Here is a 20,979-nt window from a genome sequence, read left to right on the forward strand (position 1 = left end):
TGCGCCACCGGGGAGGCCCTAGCTTCTTAAGTTTTAAGACCTATAAAGGACTTACCAATTTTACTCATCTTTTCAAAATGCCAACTAATTCCAAATTGATTTGTTTTCAGTGTCATTGCCTTATACTCTTAAGTTTTATTGTTTCTTCACTTTGGCTTACTTTGGATTTAATTTGCTTCTCTTTTTCTAGTTTGCTAAGGTAGGATCTAGGTAATTGATTTTAGATCTTTCCTAATCGTTTTTGTTTCAACTAAGAACACACAAGGTTAAGGGGAAAAACTCTCATGGTAATAGATTTAATGAAGTACCATAATTACATCACAGAAAAGCAACTGATTAAGAGACAAAATAGGGATTATTGACCAAAAAAATTAAAAGCTTATTGGTCCGAGGGATAGAAAACAGTTCTACCCTCAACTCTGCTGCTGTTAGTCAGCTATCAAGGGAACAATTCCTCTTTAGTTTCTCTATTAACATACTTAACAATTATTAGACAAAATACTTTTAATCTAAGGGTACAATCAACTGTTCTCTGTAATAGGGGAGGTCACAGAGACCTCTCATTGATTTACCAATGCTATTGTTATGAGAACAGTAAGCACTGACTCTTGATAGTGTCAAGTATTTCACCAAGAGTACTGAGCATGTCAGTAAATTAGGACAAGTAACAGTGATTTTGTACTTTGCATTGCTTGCAAATTGCTCTAACAAAAAATATTGAAACCCAGGGAAAGGAATTCTAGGGATTTCAGCTCCGTATATACCTTACCCCCAGAGGACTTAACTCACATGTATTTGGAAAAAACTTTTCAATGATTACTTAATATGTATCACCAGTAAGAGTGAAGAAAATGTAATTTCTTAAGGTAAAAAATATGCTATGAAGTAAATGCTTAAAAAAAGAATAGGCAATCTTGCTAATCCTTTTTTAAACCTAATTAATGAAAATCAGGCAATTTTACTTTCTTAATGCAGTCATTTCCAACACAGGTAGTAATTTACCTTACATCACAAATAAGGTGACTCTAACAGTGAACCTATTAAAGTTCTATGTCTCCTAGTTGAATCCCATAAAACTACATATTATACCATTTTTTTTTTAATCAAACAAAAAAATGAGACCTTTCTTATTTTGAAAGAAGGGAGAATTCATCTGGAGGTCCAAGAGTTGCGTTTACATCAGATGACACAGTCAAACACACGCTTTATCCCAGCAACCTGTTTTTGAGAATCTACTTTATAAGCATGTATTTGGTTTCTAAATTAATAGTTTAATAGATGTAGTCATTAATGAGTATATGCTTTTATTGGATATGAAAAATAAACTTTCTGCATTGCTGAAATGTGTGATGCAAAAAATTCCTGTGAACTTTGTTCTATATAGGAGAGCAGCTTTACTTTCTATGTAATTCTACCATGCAAATAGCACTTGAATTTTTTTTCTGAAATAATGTTAACATTAAACATACACACACATACATGCTTTGGGACAGGTCATTTTGTTACAGCTTCTTTCTTTTGATCTGACTTTAGAAATGTATGGAATAAAATGGTATTTTATCACAGAAAACTAAATTTTTGAAGCTTTCCCACTGTTAACACAGGAATGATAGCAACCCATACTTTATTTCCTATTTAAGCAATCAATAAACTCACTGGGATCTGTACTCTTGTCCACAATTATGCAAGATATGCAAATCAACTTTTAAATAAAAAATTCATTTCAAACTTCTTCAAGACTCAAAAAGAACACACACAATTACATATTTTATCATTTTATTAGGAATAATTCCAAATGGGTTATGAAGAAAACTTACTGAGTTTGATCAGTTTTTGAAAATCTCTTAAAGAAGATATGTTCACCAATAAACAAAGTATCAGCAGAATTATCATATAGTGGGCAAAGAGGCTGATACCAAAAGCAACATGCAACATAAAAAAGATACAATATAAAGGAAGACAATCTGCTGAGTATTAAAAATCATCTCAATATGAAGTCTTTGCAACCAGCACAGAAATAGCTATCAAACCCAAACCACATCAAGGTAAGCTTGACTGGTGGAAGCCAGGAGTCAAGAATGGGAGAAAAGTAAGTTTCTCAGTATAAGAGATCTGGGTAGTGTTTTGGAGCCTTTCCCTGGCTGGCACAAGCAGTATTAGAAAAAATTTTTGGCAAGGGAGAAAAATAAATACAAATGGAATGCTACATTTTCAAATCAGCAGACTGCCCCAGGAATGATAAAGGTATCAGTAAAGTAGCAAGGGGTAACTTTTTAACATTATTTGTTGTGGGCTAAAAAACATTCAAAACAGATTTAGAGTAAGTGTCAACAATAGCTATGTCCAGGCATTGAGGCATAAGGGTAGAAAGTAAAAGAGGATACTTTTTTCCAAGTTAAGGAGAATTTCTTTAAAGCCAAGCATATTGCTAAATAGCAACATTATACTTGGCAAACAATAATTGGCAACAAAATAAGTTTAAACGCTGTAATATTCTGCCCAAACCAGTCCCAGATACTGTTTAATAACCAAGATGCAAACTAATTTTGTTGTAACAAGCCTAGACCAATTCTATCAAACATGTCCTTGGTTGGATATCCAGTTTCATTTAACGTTTTGAAAGCTCATTTGACAGCCAGTCAAGTCCCTCATACAGACCGGTTCCTTGTGTAGCACAAGTGGCTTGAACATACCACTATAAAGAAAGGACAAGAAAATATTTTAAGTATTTTTTTTATATAAATAGGACTATATATAACCACAGCATCTAAAGTTTCTTAATCAGAAACTATTTTCCCCCACTTTATTTATATAGGGTGCATTTACATCTTATTAACAGTTATTATAAATATATAGAAAATTAAGAAAACAAAAAATTAATATAAAACCATGATAAATAAATAAAAATGTTAACATACTACAGCTCACAAATGACTAATTTTAATTATTTTTTAACTATAGATTGGGAGCATTCTCACATCTCCTCATGAAACTCTCCTATCTAAAGTCATTCCTACCTATTCATTAGATTTAATCAACTATTCACTACTTTTTCTGAAATAAGTCATAGGAAGATAGTAACTGATAAACTACACACCTAGGTCCTTATAACCCACTTGTTTTCCATAAAGCTACATTTAGAGTAGAAGAGACAAATTTCTGAAAGAGCAGGAGTGGTTAATATTTTATAGGCAAACTATTTTCAGTAGTTTGCATTCCACTTTTGATCTCCAGGAACTATATGAAATGCCGTGAAAAAGTTACAAGTACCAAGAAAAAAATATGGAAAGCAATGTAAATACCTTTAAGAAATATTTTGTTTTTATTAATTTTCTCTGTTGATTAGTTTTTATTTTGGCTTAAAATAAAGACCTTGCTTTAAAGTTGCAACGCCAATGCAACATACCATGACACCAATTATTTAAATACACCCACCTATGTAACTTAGAAGACTGTGAAAAGTATGCATTCATATCTCTACAGCATGGAAAACTGGTGTCATTTACAATTTAATTTATTTAAATTAGCCCAGGACGTCTCAGATAGTCTATTGCTACTGCATGGTTATTTGTCTTGTTGACAAGCTATGAAAAATTATCGTGAAGCATAAAATACAACAACAGCTTCTTATATTATCTTATAGTATAACAGTTTACTTTGTTTTGCTAATATTTAAATCAATGATCTAGAATGGTGTTACTAGAAAATAACAATTCAGTTTTCTACATCTTTATTAATACTAGAATTTTGAGGATAAAATTCCCAAAAATCAGGTGAAATGATGGCATTTAAATCTTTATAGCCTTAAAGATTATAAAACCTTTACACCCTTAAAGTTAAAAAATAGTTATGCTAATAATTCTAATAGGAGGTTAAATGTGAACCTCCAAGTACTTACTGTTCTGTTACGGAGAGACTGAAGACCTAATTTATCTGTCATTTCACTGATGGCCATAGCATTTGGCAAGTCCTGTTTGTTTGCAAAAAGCAGTAATACTGCATCTTGCAACTCATCTTCCTGAAGCTGGAAATAAAGACATTAACAATTACCAAACTGGAATCCAAATATTGTAACAAACTAGATAAAATACTACCTGCATATCATTTATCAACATTAAATCTATTATTAAACAACAATACAATTTCTCTACATTAAGTTCAGGTAATCTTGACACTTAAATCTTATTACATTGCACTTTAAAATCCAGAGAAATAATCATATGCCTTCATGTAAAGAAAAACTGTTTTTTACAAACTAATCATCCTATACTCTATTCAGGTAAATCATTCAATTCAGCACTCATGGCCAACCATTGAGGGTCAAAATTGGCAAGGACAAAGACATATGGAAACAAACATTTATGGCAGGATCTCAACATACTGAGTAGTGAAAGTATTTAGATGATGAACCTTTTTGAACTTTTATCCTTTTATCTTTCTGGACTTTATTCAGTTGGCAAGGGGACAATATAATGATTAGATCATTAATAATGTCATGAAAAATACAAGAATAATACCAAGAGTAAAAGGCTACAGGAATGAAGCACTGACACATTATTATTGCTGAACCTTTAAAACTTATGCAAAGTGGAAAAAAAACAGACTAACAAAGACTACATATTACATGATTCCATTTATATGAGTATCCAGAATAGGCAAATGTTATAGAGACCAAAAGATTAGTAGGTGTCAGAGGTGGGTGTATAACGTGGGTTCAGAGAAGGGAGAATGAATGCTAGTGGTGCTAGGATTTGTGGGGAAAGGGTGATGACAGTGTTATAAAATTACATTTTAGTGATGATATAAAATTGGGTGTACTAAAAACCATCAACTTAAAGGCACATGAATTATATCTCAATAAAGCTATTTACAAAAAATGAACAGAGGATGGTGACATTTAACTCAGACAAGAAACCATGAGTGGCTTTTACACATATACTTTGGTTTTATAAACCGCACTCTAAGCTTAGTAACAATAAACAAGACATAAGACTTCCTTTCAGTCAACATTTTAATGGATACAGTTTGAAATAAGCTCCCCCATTGGAGAAAATTCAATATGAATATATAAAGTCCTCAATCCACAATTTAAGTACCATCAACCAAAAGGCTGCTACCTTTAGGTTGAATTATCACAGTTGCTATGACAAAATATTTCCAAGTAATTATAGTCATATCACAGGAAAAAAATGAACCAATAACCTTGGGAACAGGATTCCTAGCCTATGTCACAAAAACTTCAAAACTATAGTTTATATAAATAATATAATGGACTAGCTTAAAGCAGACATCCTGAACCAGAGATCGGGATCAAATAACCCATGGAGCATTGTAAAAGCAAGCTAGGCCTTCTTCCCAACTTACTCTGTGCCCTCTCAGTAGCTCTTATGTTTTATTTAAAAAGCTCTTTAGGGGAGCACCTGCACCCCTATGTTTATAGCAGCACTGTTTACAATAGCTAAGCTTTGGAAACAACCCAAATGCCCAAAAATAGATGACTGGATCAAGAAGATGTGGTACATATATACCATGGAATATTACTCAGCATTCAAAAAAGATAAACACATGCAATTTGCAGCAACATGGATGGCGCTGGAAGGGATCATGCTCAGCGAAATAAGCCAAAAAGAAAAAGAAAAATACCGGATGGTCTCACTCATAGCAGGAATCTAGAAAACTTAAATAAGGGACCAGGAAAATGAATATAAGAAAGTGAAAATCAAAATCAACAAAAAACTATGAACCAGAGACACTTTTTGGGGGGTGGGGGGCGGGAGGGGAAGGATTGGGGTCAGAATGGGGCATTTGCAATTGTATGGGGGAATATAAAAATAAAATTTAATATTAAAAAATAAAAAAATAAAAAGCTCTTTAGGGGATTTTTATTTGCACAACTAAGAACATATGATGATGTAACCGCTCAAGTTTCCTCCTAGCTCTAAAAAAATCTTTCCCTGTAAATCCCATCATAGTTAAAATGTTATCAACCACTACCACCACCACCACCCCCCCCCCACCGTCACACACACACAAAAAAAAAGATCTCATGAATGATAAAATTTAAAAATACTCATACCATTTTCTGCAGCACTTCTGCTCCTTCCTCAATTCTTTCACGATCATTGCTATCTACCACAAAAATAAGGCCCTGGGGAAAAATTGTTTATAAATTGTAAGTTAAGTTACAATAAAAATTTGCAAGTTAGATATAAAACGTAAGTATAGATAGCAATCCCATATCAACAGTTGTATATTAGTATTTACGACAGCCAAGTTATGAAATCAACCTAAGTACTAATGACAGATGAGTGGATTAAGATGTGGTACATACACACACTACCACTCAGCAATAAAAAAGATAAAATCTTGCCATTTGTAATGACATAGATGAAACTGAAGAAGATTAAATTAAGTGAAATAAGTCAGAAGGATAGTTAAATATCAGACAATTTCACTCGTATGTAGAATATAAACAAAACAAAGGAACAGACAAAACCAAACTAAACCAAACCCTAAAAAGTGACTTGCAGAACTGAGACCAGAAGGAACAGATAGGAGGAAAATGTGGAGAGGGCCTAACAGACTATGGTGGAGTACTACGGTGCCTTGGTGATGGGTGTGGGATGTAACATACATCTAAAGAGGTGTGAACCTGTACTTTTGACTCACATACCATGTTGTATACCAACATTACCTCAAAAAAATACAATTTTTAAAATTATTTTGGAAGATGTCTCTTAAAAAAGAGAACAGTGCTCTAAATACTGAAAATGAATTTGAACATTAGTTATGATTTTAACTTATTTCAAATTAAAAAAATCTTACTTTTAAATTTTTTAATCAGCTCCACTAAATATAAATTTTGTCCCTTTCTCTGTGCCCTCACATGTTTATTTGCAGGTAAGTCAAAGTAACAAAATGGTCATAAAGTAGGGACGATGAGAAAAGAATAACCAAAGATGCTTAAAAATCATGAATTTACCAAATTAAAAAAAAAGAATTAGCTTACTCACAAAATGTTAAAAAAAAAAAAGGGGGGGTGGGGGCATGCACTACACTAATTTTTGTATGTTTCATCAGGAAGACAGCCTTACTCCAGAATGTTATCTGCCAACTTTAGAATCAGAAAGAAGTCTTAAGTGAAATACATGAGGAAAAAAAATCAAGGTTCACTTGGTGAAATACAGAACTCTCAACAAAAGGAAAATAACAATTCTTATAGGCATTCAAAAATATAACTCTATACTACAAAAGAAATGGAATGGGGAAGCAATTAGTTGAATTTTAAAACATCACAAACTGTCGACAGCTTTATAACTAGATTAAATCCACTGAGGGCAAAAGGCTTCATCATTTTCTATTTACCCATTATAGTAATATAATGTGGTAATATAGTACAAGCTTGCCTGGGAACCTACCACTTGTTTTAGGCTACTGTAATTACGTGACAATTTCCTTTGGTCTACATCCTACAATGCAAAGGCGAGCCCTCTCTCAATCAACAACAAAGAATGATCCAGCCAAAATGCCAATAATGTTCTTGAAAAATCGTATACTACAGCTTTGCTTCTCACGTAAGATCCTAAACCAGCAGCATCGGTACCATAATCCAAGAACTTGCTGGAATGCAAAATTGTAGGCCTTGTAAGGCCCTATAGAATAAGTCTCTGTTTTAACAAATACCAGTTGATTCATATGCACCACAAAGTCTGAAAATACTACTGATAGTCAGTTTGTGTCCCTAGAAATTCTACTTTAAGTGATCTGCAATTATGATCAGGGCTTTGAGAATTTTGAAGTTCACCGGGCAATTCTAATGTGTAAACTTGAGAACTCCTGCTCTACAGCAACATTAAGATCTCTACCATATGAGTACCAAATATACCACATTATAATATAAAAGCAGCTTAAAATGAAGAGAGCTGAATATAAAAAAAATAACTTTTTTTCTTCATGTGTTTTTAGTAAAGTACTTAACTGGGTTAAGTAAAGGACTATTAATTGTATTACATTCATTAAAAACTATAATGACACAGTTACAGACCTTACTTTCTATACTAAGATGGAACTAATAGAATTGATGTGACATCTAGTTCCATCTTGAGAATCTTGCAAAATACTGCTAGATGGCTCTATAAATCTTCCACCCTTCAAAGGCCTGAGTGAAAGAGTTCACTGAAGAACATGGAAGTAGTGATAAGAAAAATGCCAACTCATACAGTAAATGCAAAAATTCAAATAAACAGTAGATATTAACAAACTTTGGAGCATTAAACATATAAAGGAAAGTTATAAAAATGTAGAATTCCTTACCTGGGTATTTTGGAAGTAATGCCTCCAAAGAGGTCTAATTTTATCTTGACCACCAACATCCCAAACTGTGAAACAAATGTTCTTATATTCTACTGTCTCCACATTAAAACCTACAACAGCAACAAAAACTAGTATGACCGCTGTGTACAATGTCATTAAGAAAATAAACTAGTTCACTCAGAATTGGTCTTTCTAGTGTCCTCATCAGGACACTGATAAGGATGGATACATGTCACTGTGCATTTGTCTACAACCATAGAATATATACCACCAAGAGTGAGCCCTAAGGTGGTAAACTATGGACTTTGGGTATATGATTTGTCAGTGTAAGTTCATAGGAGTGATGTCTAAGAGGGAGGAAGGTTCCAGATGTGGATGGAAAATTTTAAGCTTCTATTTTTCTGTGAACCTGAAAATGCTCTTTAAAAATGTTTTTGAAAAAGTTCAAGGAGTTAAGCACATCACTGTGAAGCTATCTGCAGCCTCTGAAGCACCAGTTCAATCCCCGGCCAGCCAGGTAGCTGCCCACATGGCACAGCAGACTTCTGCCTCACCTGCTGCTCCCCTCAGCAGTGTATTTCAGTCAGTCTTCCTGTTACGTTCCCCACTCTGTCTCTGGTGAATCCTCCCCTCCCACACCTCTGTCCTGTACCCCAGTTCCTGTATGCATAAATAAATCTTTAAAAAAAATAAAAATAGGGGTCTCCCTAGTGGCACAAGGGGTTAAGACACAACCTATGAAGCTATCCACAGCCACTGCAGCTCGAGTTCAATCCCTGGCCAGGGAGCAATCCACATGGTGCAGCAGACCTCTCCTGACTCGCCCGCAGCTTCCCTTAGCAGCGTATTTCATCAGTCTGCCTATTCTGTTCCCCACTCTGTCTCTGGTGAATCCTCTCACCCCCCACACCTCTGGCCTGTACCCCAGTTCTTCATGCATAAATAAATCTTTTTAAAAAACATCAAAAATAAAACAAAAATGTTTTTGAAAAATTTTAAAACTGTATTCCATTTCACTTTACATAAAATACATTATTATGATATAAAGTCATCTGTAAACTTTCTTACCAATAGTAGGAATGGTGGTGACTATCTCTCCTAATTTCAGTTTATACAGAATGGTCGTCTTGCCAGCAGCATCCAATCCAACTAAAAGAAGACAATATAGATTTTAATTCCAGACCAAAAGCACATGTTAAGCAGTAATTTTACAACAAATTCATAGTTTGAAAATAAAAGTTGACTTCTCAAGTCACAAATGCACTAGAAGTGAAATTAATTATTTCTGATTCCCACAAATACTTCCTATAGAAAGTCATTCAACTGTTTTTTAATTTTCCTTATTTAAGCACCAATTTTGGGTAAAAGGTCATGATGCTGGGAGGAAATACATAATTATATACTAGTTTTTTACAATAGAAGAAGATAGATGATGTCAACTTTACCCCTGCCTAAATCCATTTCAACGTCAAATGTGCAAAAATGAGAAAATACCTGTTCATCTGGGTTGTAAAAATGGCCCTACCATTTATCACCAATGTAAATAATGTCTAAATTTTTTTTTAATGATTCCTATGAAGAAGATACAAGTGGAAAGAAATGTCTTGGTTTCTGGTTAAAAGGGGAAAAAAAGCTATTACAAGGGGATACCTCTTTATTAAGAGACAGTGAAGAACAAAATAAATGGTTATTTTAAGTCTGAATCAAAAACCACACTGTTTGCTAGCTTTTATAAGTCAAAAATAAATAGCTAATAATCTCATTGAAAGTATCAATTTAAGGACAATGAATATGGACACTTATTTACACTATCACAGATTTTGAAATCAATTCAACTGAGTACTGATTTGATGCTTTAATATTTAAATCAAAGTATGATTTGACACATGAGAATAATGCTATTAAGTTAAAAAGGAATCATCTCACTTATCTATTTTACATTCCTGCAATTAAGTTTAACTTTTATCAGTTAGTACAAAACACATCTGAAGGCTACAGGCAATTCAGAGTCCTTACAACCATATAACCCTTTTTGCCATGTATCCTATTAAAATCTCTCTGGAGATTAAGGAATTTTATGCCTTGTTTTATTGTGTCCTCTAGTGAAACTGTTTATTACTTCCTTATACTGGAAATCAAGTTTCTGCTTTCCAAATTACTAAGACACTTATTAAAATGAGCAGCTTGGGCCTCCTGTGTTGCAAGGGGTTAAGAGACAACCTACGAAGCTGTCCACAGCCTCTGCAGCATGAGTTCGATCCTCAGGCTGGCCAGGGAGCAACCCACATGGCACAGCAGACCTTTCCTGTCTTGCCCGCTGCTTCCCTCAGCAGTGTATTTCAATCCATCCGCCTGTTCTGTTCCCCACTTTGTCTCTGGTGAATCCTCTCACCCTTCACACCGCTGGCCTGTACTCCAGCTCTTGTAGGCATAAATAAATAAATCTTTTTAAGAAAAAAAATGAGCAGCTGACTCACACCCTCATTCATGAACATAAGAAGCAACTGTTAACTCTAGGGAAGTGTTCTGTTGTGTGTGTGTGTGTGTGTGTGTGTGTGTGTGTGTGTGTGTGTGTTTAACCAGTATCAGAAAGATCAGAATACATAACTCTAGAAAATACACAAATAATAAACACACACACAAAAAATAAAGTAGCTATCTTCAAGTTGGACATCTTCAGTAAAAATACTGAAATGGGGGAAAACAATCTAATCTCTTCAATGTTTGAAAAAGCTAAGTCCCTTAAGAGAATATGTTCGTAAGTATTTTGATCAAGTTTTAAATAAAGGAAGTTTCACCTTTCACACTAAGTCCAAATACCTAAGATTAAGTCAGAAGATTGGAGATGCTGATTAGAAAAACCACTGGATTATGCTTTGAGAATTGTGGCTGGTAATTTTTCCTGATGTGTCTATCAAGACGACGACCACTATGAGCCTTAAATACAATTTATATACTTATTTTTATAGGAAAAGGGAGGTGTTTACACCCCAAATAGTGCTATATAAATGAAAACCAGAAGTTTTTAAAAATACATATTTCTACAGTGAAATTTAAGATGCACAAATTAATATACTGCTCAAAACTCTTTACAAAGTTCTTTACTCAAAAACATATTGGTCTAACAATTTTGTGCCACCTCAGTTAGTTCTTAGGTATGTATTTCCTTAATATTGCAATATTTGGCAAACAGGTTCACCACAAAATGAAACTATAACCAACTCTCAACCAGCCAAGATAAGACAGACTCTAATCTGTACAGTCCAGTAATGCCCTCCCTCCCTCCCACTCCCATAAACAAGTCACTGTACTGAGAGATACACAGGAATTACTTGTTCTTAACCAGACCTGCACTCTGACCAAATTGTTAATAGCAGCAAAACTACCTAAAAATCATTGCCAGTAATTAAAAAAAAGATGTCTATCAAATATCAAATCATGGTAGCAAGAAATACTTTAGGAAGTTAGATTCCTACTGCAACTCTGAGGAAAAAAACAAATGCAGGGAGACTGGGAAGAACAAGAGCATATTTTCAGATGAGTAAAATTCAAATGCAATACTTTTCTTCTTCATATTTTCCTTTATATTTCAAATTATCTTTTGAGAAAGCTTGAAATACAATTGCATAGTAATTTAACAAGTAATCTAAATTTCAGGGCATATTGTGTTTCAAAAGCACAAAAGCAGGTGATTCCATACATTTTTGTAAATTAATCTTCACAATAACCCTCCATTTTTCAGATGTGGCATCTCAAGTTCAAAAATGTCCCCAAGATCACAGAAGTTAGGTATTCAAAACCCTAACTCTGTGGAGAAATTACAACCCACATACATAGTTTCTGGGACTATAAAATAGGCTGGCTGCTTTGAAAAAAGCTTGTAGGTTTCTCAAAATATTAAATGTAGTTAACATATGACACACAATTCTATTTCTAGAAAATTTACCTATTTACCCTAAAAAAATTTAAAATATATACCCAACACAAAGACTTATTCGTGATCACAGACGAATCATTGATAAGACTAAAAGTGCAAACAACCAAATTTCTATCAACTGATGAGAGGACAACCAAAATGTGTACATGGTTTACAATGGAATTCAGTCACAAAATAGAGTACAAAAACATATACATGCTATTGAACCTTGAAAACATGCCCGGTGAAAGAAACTTAACACAAAAGGCGACATATTCATAGTATGTTATTCAGAAGAGATAAGTCCACAGAAATAGTAAGTATGAGTGGCTGCAAAAGGACTGAGGAGGGGAGTTGTGGGGAGAAATGACTACTAAATTATTTGGGGTTTCTTTCTAAGCTGATGAAAATTTTCTGTATTCTAGACAATGGTGATGGTTACAAAACTTTGTGAATATACTAAAAATCACTGAATTGTACACTACAAAGGTATTGATTACCTAATGTGCATTTCTCTAACTTTAAAGATATTTATATAGATGAATTACAGCTCTTAAAAAAACCTGTCTGATGCCAGACCTCTCAAAAGTATTTATATACTGTCATCCTGTATTTAGTTTTTTTCTGTGGACATGACTGTATCTTCATATTTCATCTAATTCCTCAACAGTTTGACCATCAAAACTGAAAACGTATAGAAAGTATAAGAAAAATTACAATGAGCTTAAGTTTTGCAGACAGACTGAGGAATTCGTGTTAACTAGCAAATTATCAACATCTCTAACAGACATAGCTTGTTAATAGCGTACAAGGATACATCTAAGGATGGCTATATCAACTTCTAGTGCATGAAACTGAAGATTTTTGCCTTTTCTATTGTTTTCCTATATTCATGTAACTAATCAAAGGTCCTTTTCCTTTAAAAAGGCTAGAAATTGTTTCCAACTAACGACCTGAGAAAATGCTCATAATAAGCTAAGTTAAAAAAGAGAATACAAAAAAATACCTATAGCACAACTACAATTTTGAAGGAACAAAAACTTCCTTTTAAAAGAATAAGAGAAAATAGAATAAAATGTTCTACTAATAGAGTGCATCTCTGAGGGTACCAGTAATCAACACTTCTTTTTTCATGACAAAAGAAATTATACATAATAAATAGGTTCGAAAAGAACATATACATAATAAATACATTTACAAAATATGCTAGGGGAGAAGTCTAAAATACCACTCTCCAGTTTGAAGCCTCACCTAAAGTATTGGTAATATTTTCAAAATGGCAAATATAAGATTTTTCCTTCTGAAGTCTGGCCAAGACCAGTCACATATAAGGTAATTCAGAACTATACTGGTATTAGAGGTCCTTTAGAAAGCAACACTTTTTCCATTTTTCAGCAGGCAAGATTACTCACCAAAGACACTAGAATTCCTATATAGAAGACAGTGTTTTCAGATTAAAACAAAATTTGGGGAGTCATTTACCAAAACTACATCTTATCACCGATCAAACAGAGATGAGACTTGAAATGGGGTAATTCATGGCGACATGACAAATCTAAGGTGGAAACTAACTGTCTTTGAATTTAAGTAATATTCCCACAAGAGATTTCTCTTTTCAAAAGCTGCGACACAATTTCTGTTGTATTGGCTTTTAATTTTTTAATTAAGTTAACTAAACGCTGTAAAATCAAACACATTATTAAAAGTAAATTCAAACTTTTGGGAAAGTAAGGATAGACTAAAGCTTAAAATTTCTCCACAGTAGTCTGACAATCCAGACACAATAAGCAAACTTTTTTTTCACACACTTTAAATTGGTGAAGTCTGAAAAAAATCACTGACTCAAGAAGGCATGAATTTTAACTAAGCCTTACAAAGGAAAGGAAGCATACATACCTGCCAGAGAACATCAATATTGAAAAAAACAAGCATTTGCTGTAAATTCTAATACTTAAGCAGCAGACACCTTAAGAGTCAGTGTTATTTGTTGTCTTTCATAAAGCTAAACAATCAAAAAAAAATCTAAGAATTACCAAACGTCTTACTCTATTTATGCATTTATCTTCCCTATAAAGTGTTATCTGACAAGCACCACAGAAGTTGACTTTGCAACTTAAGTGTTTAATCAAGGGAAAAGTACTGAACAAAACAGTGATAAACGTTTGAATTAAAATGAGTAATTCCAATTCATAACTTATCTCCTGAAAAACTTAAGTACTTTTCCTTTTCCATTTTCTTTCAACCATTATCTTTGGAGGGTAGGTGGGAGAAATGCTCCCGTAAGACAGTAAACAGTCACTTATGACAACTGCCTTCTGCTTCTGAAACGTTTATCCATCACAAAAGACTAAGGAAATGAAAAAATAAAAATTCATTTACAAGAAATCTTGAAAGGACTAACACATCTTCAGGACCACAACCCTGTACTAGTAAATTCCTTTAAGGAACATGCTGGACATCCATTTATCACAGTACAAAGTTCTCCCACTGACTCCAGGTCCTTTTCACACCGCCAACTTTCAGTCACTTTTAAAGCTTAATGTGCTAGTTCCCTCCTTAAATAATCACTTTCCTCTTCAGATATTATGAGAAACTTAGAGAAAACACATTATCTCTTTGAAAGAACTATTAACTGTTCCATGAATTGTGAAGAAGCTGGATTAACAGAAAAGTGAGATTACAGAATGTGTGTTTAAATCTTTACACACCTGGCAATACTACTGAACCTTAATCGAAAAACCTTCCTTGGTAACAGAAACTCGAAAATAAAAGCTTTCTCCCCCAATCTTAGTAAACAAGTTAATGAACCAAGTTTCACTGTGTGAAGTTACAAGGTTTCCTTTTAGGAATGATTGACTGACTATTCATGCCCGTGGAGCTTAGCAGTGATGTAGACTACTCGCAGTACAATAAAGGAGGGGTGGCTTGCATGACCCAAGAAACAAGCCCCTTCTCTTCCAGCTGAGTAAAAACCCACCCTGAAAAGCAGCTTTGAAAAGCCTATTTTCTAAAAGAACGCCCAGAAAGTCTCTGTAACTATCATTTAACAAGGATATCCTAAAATTAAACGTATTAATGTTCAGTTACTGAAAACCTCTCATCGACTTTAAGAAAAATTAGCCTATATGTTTTTTTGCCCGTTATATCTTAGCCAGTTGGGAAAAAAAAATAAAGACTAAAAGTGGAAAGGCAAATATGCTGAGTTTTGGGGTAATCAGAAAAAACAAATTCACGATAAACTCACTTTCCAGGGACAGTAATAAGGAAATGGGGGCGGGAAATCCCCCTTTCCCCAGCGCGATGCAAAGTTTAGCCAAGTGAGCGCAGAGGAGTCGGTGCTCCCCAGAAACCTCGGGCGCTCCCTTCCACCGCACTGGGCCTGGTCACTTCCTGCCAAGGCCGGCTCCGGACTCTCGGCGACCGCTCGTTCCCACACCGCTGGAGTGTGCGGGTGTGTACTCGGAAGGGGGAGGAGGTCGGATGAAGTCGCTCCCCTTCCCTCCCAAACCGCTGCCTACACCGGGGAGAAGAAGGGGAGCCCGAGCGCACCCTCCGAATGGATCTCGCCGGTGTCTTCGGGGGCTCTGCGAGATCAGAGTTCGCTTGCCCCACATCTCCGCCCAATCTTGTCGGGTTTTCAATAAGAGATCAAAGAGAGAAAACCAAACGCAGGAGGAGGAAGTACTACCCTCGCCCTGTCCAGTCTCGTCGACAGAACTGGGGGGACCGCCCATCTTTATCCCATTGTTCCCCCTTAAGAATTCCTCCCGACCCCCAGCCCACCGCCCCTCCCCCTCCACAGCGAGCGGGGGGGGGGTGGGGTGGGGAACAGGCCCCAGGCCGCCCCAATCGCAGAAACCCGGCCTACCCCGACCCTCACAGGGGCCTGGCCCTGCTGGCGGCCCCTCACTCACCCATCAAAATGCGCATCTGCTTCTTCCCGAAGAGGCGGGAGAAGAGGGAGGAGATGGTGAGGCCCATGGCGGTAGGAGCGCTTGCGATGGGCAGGAGCAGAAGGGGCTGGAGCGTCTTCGGGCCTTCTCTTTCGCGCTCGCGGCTCACCGAGCGAGAGGGAAGCGCAGCTGAAGAAAAAGGACGGCGGGGACGGCTTCTGGCCGGCACGTCAGGCGAAGCGCCGGGACAGGAGTTAGCAAAGGCGAGGACCTGCTAGGCGACTGGCGAGGCAGCTCCGGCTCTGGCGTTAAGTCTTCGGCTGTGCCACGTCACGCGGCAGCCGAGGCGACTCCGGCGGCGGCCGGCCCCTCCAACGCGGACAGAATCGCGTCACCGCGGCCCCATCCCCCTGCGCTTCCGGTACTTTCCGAACCACTGCGCATGAGCACGCGAGAGATTGGCCCACTTCACTGACGTGCTTCTCTGGCCGGCGTCACCTCCCGGACGTGGCTCCTGGAGCAGACGAAGCTGATTGGCACATGCGTAGTGGGAGACGGACAAACTCCCACAATGCTTCGCTTCGTCACTTCCAATCAGATTCAAGGAGAGACGCTTCCGCCGGGATAAATCCATGCTGGAGGTTGTAGTCCTGGCTTCCGGAAATGTTGGCGCTGCGTTCTGGGCTGGGTGGTGGACTTAAGTCCTTTCCGCCCTTTGGACATCCTCGTCTAAAACTCGACGTGTGTTGGGGATTCCCCGGTTCCTCCTACTAAAACGTACACTTTTAAGCACTGAACCAGACTCTTGCCCTAGTGAAAGCGTGAAGAGACGGGCTCCGCCTTCCTGGTGAGTAAATGGTTAAAAGCCAACCTTGCAGGTGCAGAGGCGCTGACCACTGATACAGAAGCTAGGCCTGGACGCTTCGACCCCCACACGACGTCTTGCAGAAGATACTTAGTCAAAAGTCAATACCAGACACCTTCCTGACATTTTCGTCATTGCAGCTTTGTAAGATAAACCCACGGCAAAAGCTTGCATTTCTTGTTATCTTTTCTTCCTAGAAGAAGCATAGATTTATTTCTTAAGTTGTCAAAATGGAAACTCTTCTTTAAACATTTTTCCTGATTACGAAATAAGTTACACATTTTGATTTTAAAAAGTATATGAAGGGCCTCCCCGGTGGCGCAGCGGTTGAGCGCTGGGTTGCGAAGCTGCCCGCAGCCTCTGCAGCTCCGGTTCGATCCCCGGCTGCTCCCCGGCCACCGGAGGAGGGTCCCATATGGCGCGCAGACCTCTCCTGCCGCCCGCTGCTCCCCTCAGCAGTGTACTTCGGTCCTTCTGCCTGCTCTGCTCCCCGCTCTGGCTCTGGTGAATGCTCTCACCCTCCTGCGCTTCTGACAGTACCCAGTGCTTGTATAAATAAATAAGTCTTTAAATAAATAAATTAAATATTCTTAAAAAAAAAAAAAGTATATGAAAAAGCAAGTTGCCTCCACTCTGTTGGCGCAGTTCAGTATTAGTAGCACACCCACCCTGTCCTTATCCTGCCTAAGTAGTGCTGTCCTTATCCTGCCTAAGTAGTGCTCATCCCTGCCTCAAATCTATCAGAAGTTTAACTCTCTTGGGGCCTCCGTGGTGGCGCAGGGGTTTAAAGACACAGCGCTATCAAGCTATCTGTGACTTACATCCCCGGCCAGGGAGCTGGCCCACATGGCGCAGCAACCCTCTCCTGTCTCGCCTGCTGCTCCCCAGTGTATTTCGGTGGATCCACCTCTTCTGCTCCCCACTCTGTCTGGTGAATCCTCTCACATCCCACACCTCTGGCCTACACCGCAGTTCTTATATGCGTAAAAATATTATAAATCTTAAAAAAAATAAAAACGAAGTTTAATTCTCTTGGAAAAAATTTGACCTCTTGACTACATAAATTTCTCTGTTACTCAGGTTCAAAGAATCATAACCTTTCTTTAGTGAATGTGGTGTCTTTTTAAATGTTAAGTGAAACCCTCTGCCTCTTCCCATTGTGTGAAAGCACTGGGAAGGCAAGACTCTAGTCCGTTTTTATATTCCATTGTATTCCCTGGACTTGGCACACAGTGAGACTCAATTATGGTTGGATATAGGGATGGCAGAATCATAGAGATGGTATATCTATACTATGGAATAATGTCAGGAATTAGAATGAACTTGAACTGTTCTAATGAAAGAACTCCAACATAGTTAGTGGGGGCAAAAGTCAAACAATGGATAAGTACTGTAAAGTAATATAAAAATGTAGATTCCGCTCCCCCCACTCCGTGTGTGTGTGTGTGTGTGTGTGTGTGTGTGTGTGTGAGAGAGAGAGAGAGAGCGAGAGCGAGAGTGTGTAAATGCAGAATAAGGATGTACGATCTGCAGTGTAGTGATGCTGGTTATCGGTTTCACCTCTCCGGAGGGAGGAGATAGCCTTCCCTGGGAGTAAAGGAACCTGGTTTTGGAGTTGTCCTGAAAAGTTATCTGTAATTTTAAATACAAATCTTTTTTATTGAGATATAATTTACATCTAATAAAACACGAATTTTAAGTATACAACTTGATGAATTTGTCCATATTTGCAGTAATGTAGCCAATACAATGATTACAATATCATTTCTAGTCCCCAAAAAGTTCCCGCATAGTGCTTTGCAGTCACCTGCTTTCCTCACCTCCAGACCATTACCAACCACTGATCTGCTCTCACTCTAGCTTTACCCTTTCCAAAATTTAATCTAAATGGAATTACATATTATGTAGTTTTTTTCCATCTGGCATGTTTCCCCTAGCATAATGATTTTGACATTCATCCATGTTATAACCTATATTAATAGGTGTTTTTAAATTGCTTGGTACTATTCCTTTGTATGGACCTACCTCTTTTTTTTTTTAATGCATTCACCAGTGATAAGCTTTGGGTTAAGTTAGGGACTTTTATGAATAAAGGCTTGAACAGTTGAGTAGAAGTGTTTGTGTATCTGCTTATTTTTACAAGGTGAATTTACTAAATCATTACTTAAAAGTTTTTAAGAATAATCCTTGAATTTTGATGAACGAATTGATCACTTGTTTCACATACAATTTTCCAAATTTTTCTCTCTGAAATACAAACATCTCTATACGAATATTAATGGGATTTTATACTGCTATGCAACCCTTTTGTCGATCTAAAAATATACTGTGGACATTTTAAAATATCAATATTTATGAAATTAACTCATTTTAGGGGCTACATTCCCTTGTATGCATGTAAAATCACTTAGCTGATCTATCAAATTGCAAAATGTGCATCTTTTTTGATCCAGAAATTCTACTTCCAAGAATTTATAGAGGAGAATTTCCCTCACGTTTGCTATGTGGTACTTGTAAGATATTCAACTAATGTACATTAAGCATTGTTAGTAAACAATAGTTTTCTAGAAAAAATATTTAAATATTTTTGATCTTTCACATCTTTATTTCTATTATTTTTATACTGTTAGCTTATATGTAATTATATATGGCATATGTACTCATATTAGGATTATGTGTTTTTTTAATTTTTAAATGTAGTACTTTTTTCTTACATCATTGTTAATTTTTGGACAATGTATGATTTCTCCCCTCAGGTGTGGTCACCATAGTTCTCCCACCACCAGAGCACCCATACAGTAGTCCATCACCCTATTCCCTTGTGTTCTTCTTTCCTCCTGTTTTCACCCCTTCTTCCTCTCCCCTTCTGGATACCTCATATCTATGGTCAGTTTTCAAGGTTTGTCTTTGTCTCATCCTTTGGTTTTTCTGTATTCCACAAATAAGTGAAACCATCTGATATTTATCTTTTTCCTTATGACTTATTTCACTTAGCATCAATAGCTCTATCCATGTTGCCGCATGTGATAAGAGTTTATCTTTTTTGATAGCTGGGTAGTATTTAGTTGTGTATAGATACCACATCTTGATCCATTAATCCATTTTTGGCATTTGTTTCCCTATCTTGGCTATTGTAAATAGTGCTGCAGTAAATATAGAGTTGCAGGTTTTCTTTCCAGTTAGTGTATTGTGTTCTTTGAGTAGATTCCTAGGAGTGGAATTGCTGGATCATATACTAGATCCATTTTTCCTGTTTCAAGGACCCTCCACACAGCTTTCAATAGTGGTTGGACCAGATTACATTCCCACCAGCAGTGTAAGAGGGTTCCTTTTTCCTCCACATCCTTGTCATTACTTGTTTTTGTTACAGGTTTTTTTCTTTTAAAATATGGGCCATTCTCACCAGTGGAAGGTGGTATCTCATTGTGGTTTTGATTTGCATTTCCTTACAAGTGATGATGAACATTTGGAAAGAAGATTAAAATCCCCTTTTGTTTCTTTCCCTCACTGATTACTGGCCCAGATGTTCCAACTTTGCTTTTGCTTTGGTACAAATTTATAAATTCACAAGTGATAAATTAAGACTATAATTAGACCCATTGCCAGGACAATGATCTAATCTCTTCCTGAGATTGCTAACCTGGGTAGTTCTGTAGTTACTCATTCCAAATGGCACATTTTGCATGATTGAATTGAAAGAAAAATCTGCAAAATTTCAAAAAGAGTATTTTGCTAAGAGCTGCTAAGTAAAGCTTCTTTTGGTAAAACTGTCCTTTAAAAACTTTCATTTTTCGGGAGTGAACCTTAGCAATCAAGAACAAAAGCTTGATATGGTAATTTTGTAGACTACAGTGGGCTTACTCTCTACTTTTTAATTTCCAAATATTCCAGTAATAACATTATAAGCCAAGGTGAAATTAAATGTACAACATTTAAAAGAACAGGAAATGCAAAGGAAAAGCAATTTGATTTTCTGTAGTCAGATTTTTTTT

General features: G+C 36.6%; 1 protein-coding gene across 1 annotated transcript; it reads right to left on the reverse strand.

The window, feature by feature from the left end:
* Positions 1-1,759: 1,759 nt before the first annotated feature.
* On the reverse strand, positions 1,760-16,501 carry ARF4 (ADP ribosylation factor 4). The gene is made up of 6 exons (XM_037491439.2): positions 16,144-16,501; positions 9,382-9,462; positions 8,314-8,423; positions 6,077-6,148; positions 3,899-4,024; positions 1,760-2,695 (listed from the first exon to the last, which is right to left on the reverse strand). The coding sequence occupies exons 1-6, from the start codon at positions 16,208-16,210 to the stop codon at positions 2,609-2,611; spliced, it is 543 nt and encodes a 180-aa protein (XP_037347336.1). The 5' UTR covers positions 16,211-16,501; the 3' UTR covers positions 1,760-2,608.
* Positions 16,502-20,979: the final 4,478 nt, after the last annotated feature.

Source organism: Talpa occidentalis, unplaced genomic scaffold, assembly GCF_014898055.3.
Source record: "Talpa occidentalis isolate TD23 unplaced genomic scaffold, MPIMG_talOcc4v2.1 talOcc4.10, whole genome shotgun sequence".
NCBI classification, from domain to species: Eukaryota; Metazoa; Chordata; class Mammalia; order Eulipotyphla; family Talpidae; genus Talpa; species Talpa occidentalis.

Bases quoted from the DNA above. Each gene is read 5' to 3' on its own strand.
- ARF4 (XM_037491439.2), bottom strand. From the start codon at position 16,210: ATGGGCCTCACCATCTCCTCCCTCTTCTCCCGCCTCTTCGGGAAGAAG. The intron at 9,463-16,143 runs GTGAGTGAGGGG...GTCTTCTTTTAG, and splicing joins GCAGATGCGCATTTTGATGG to TTGGATTGGATGCTGCTGGC. The intron at 4,025-6,076 runs GTATGAGTATTT...CTTTATTTCCAG, and splicing joins CAGAAGTGCTGCAGAAAATG to CTTCAGGAAGATGAGTTGCA.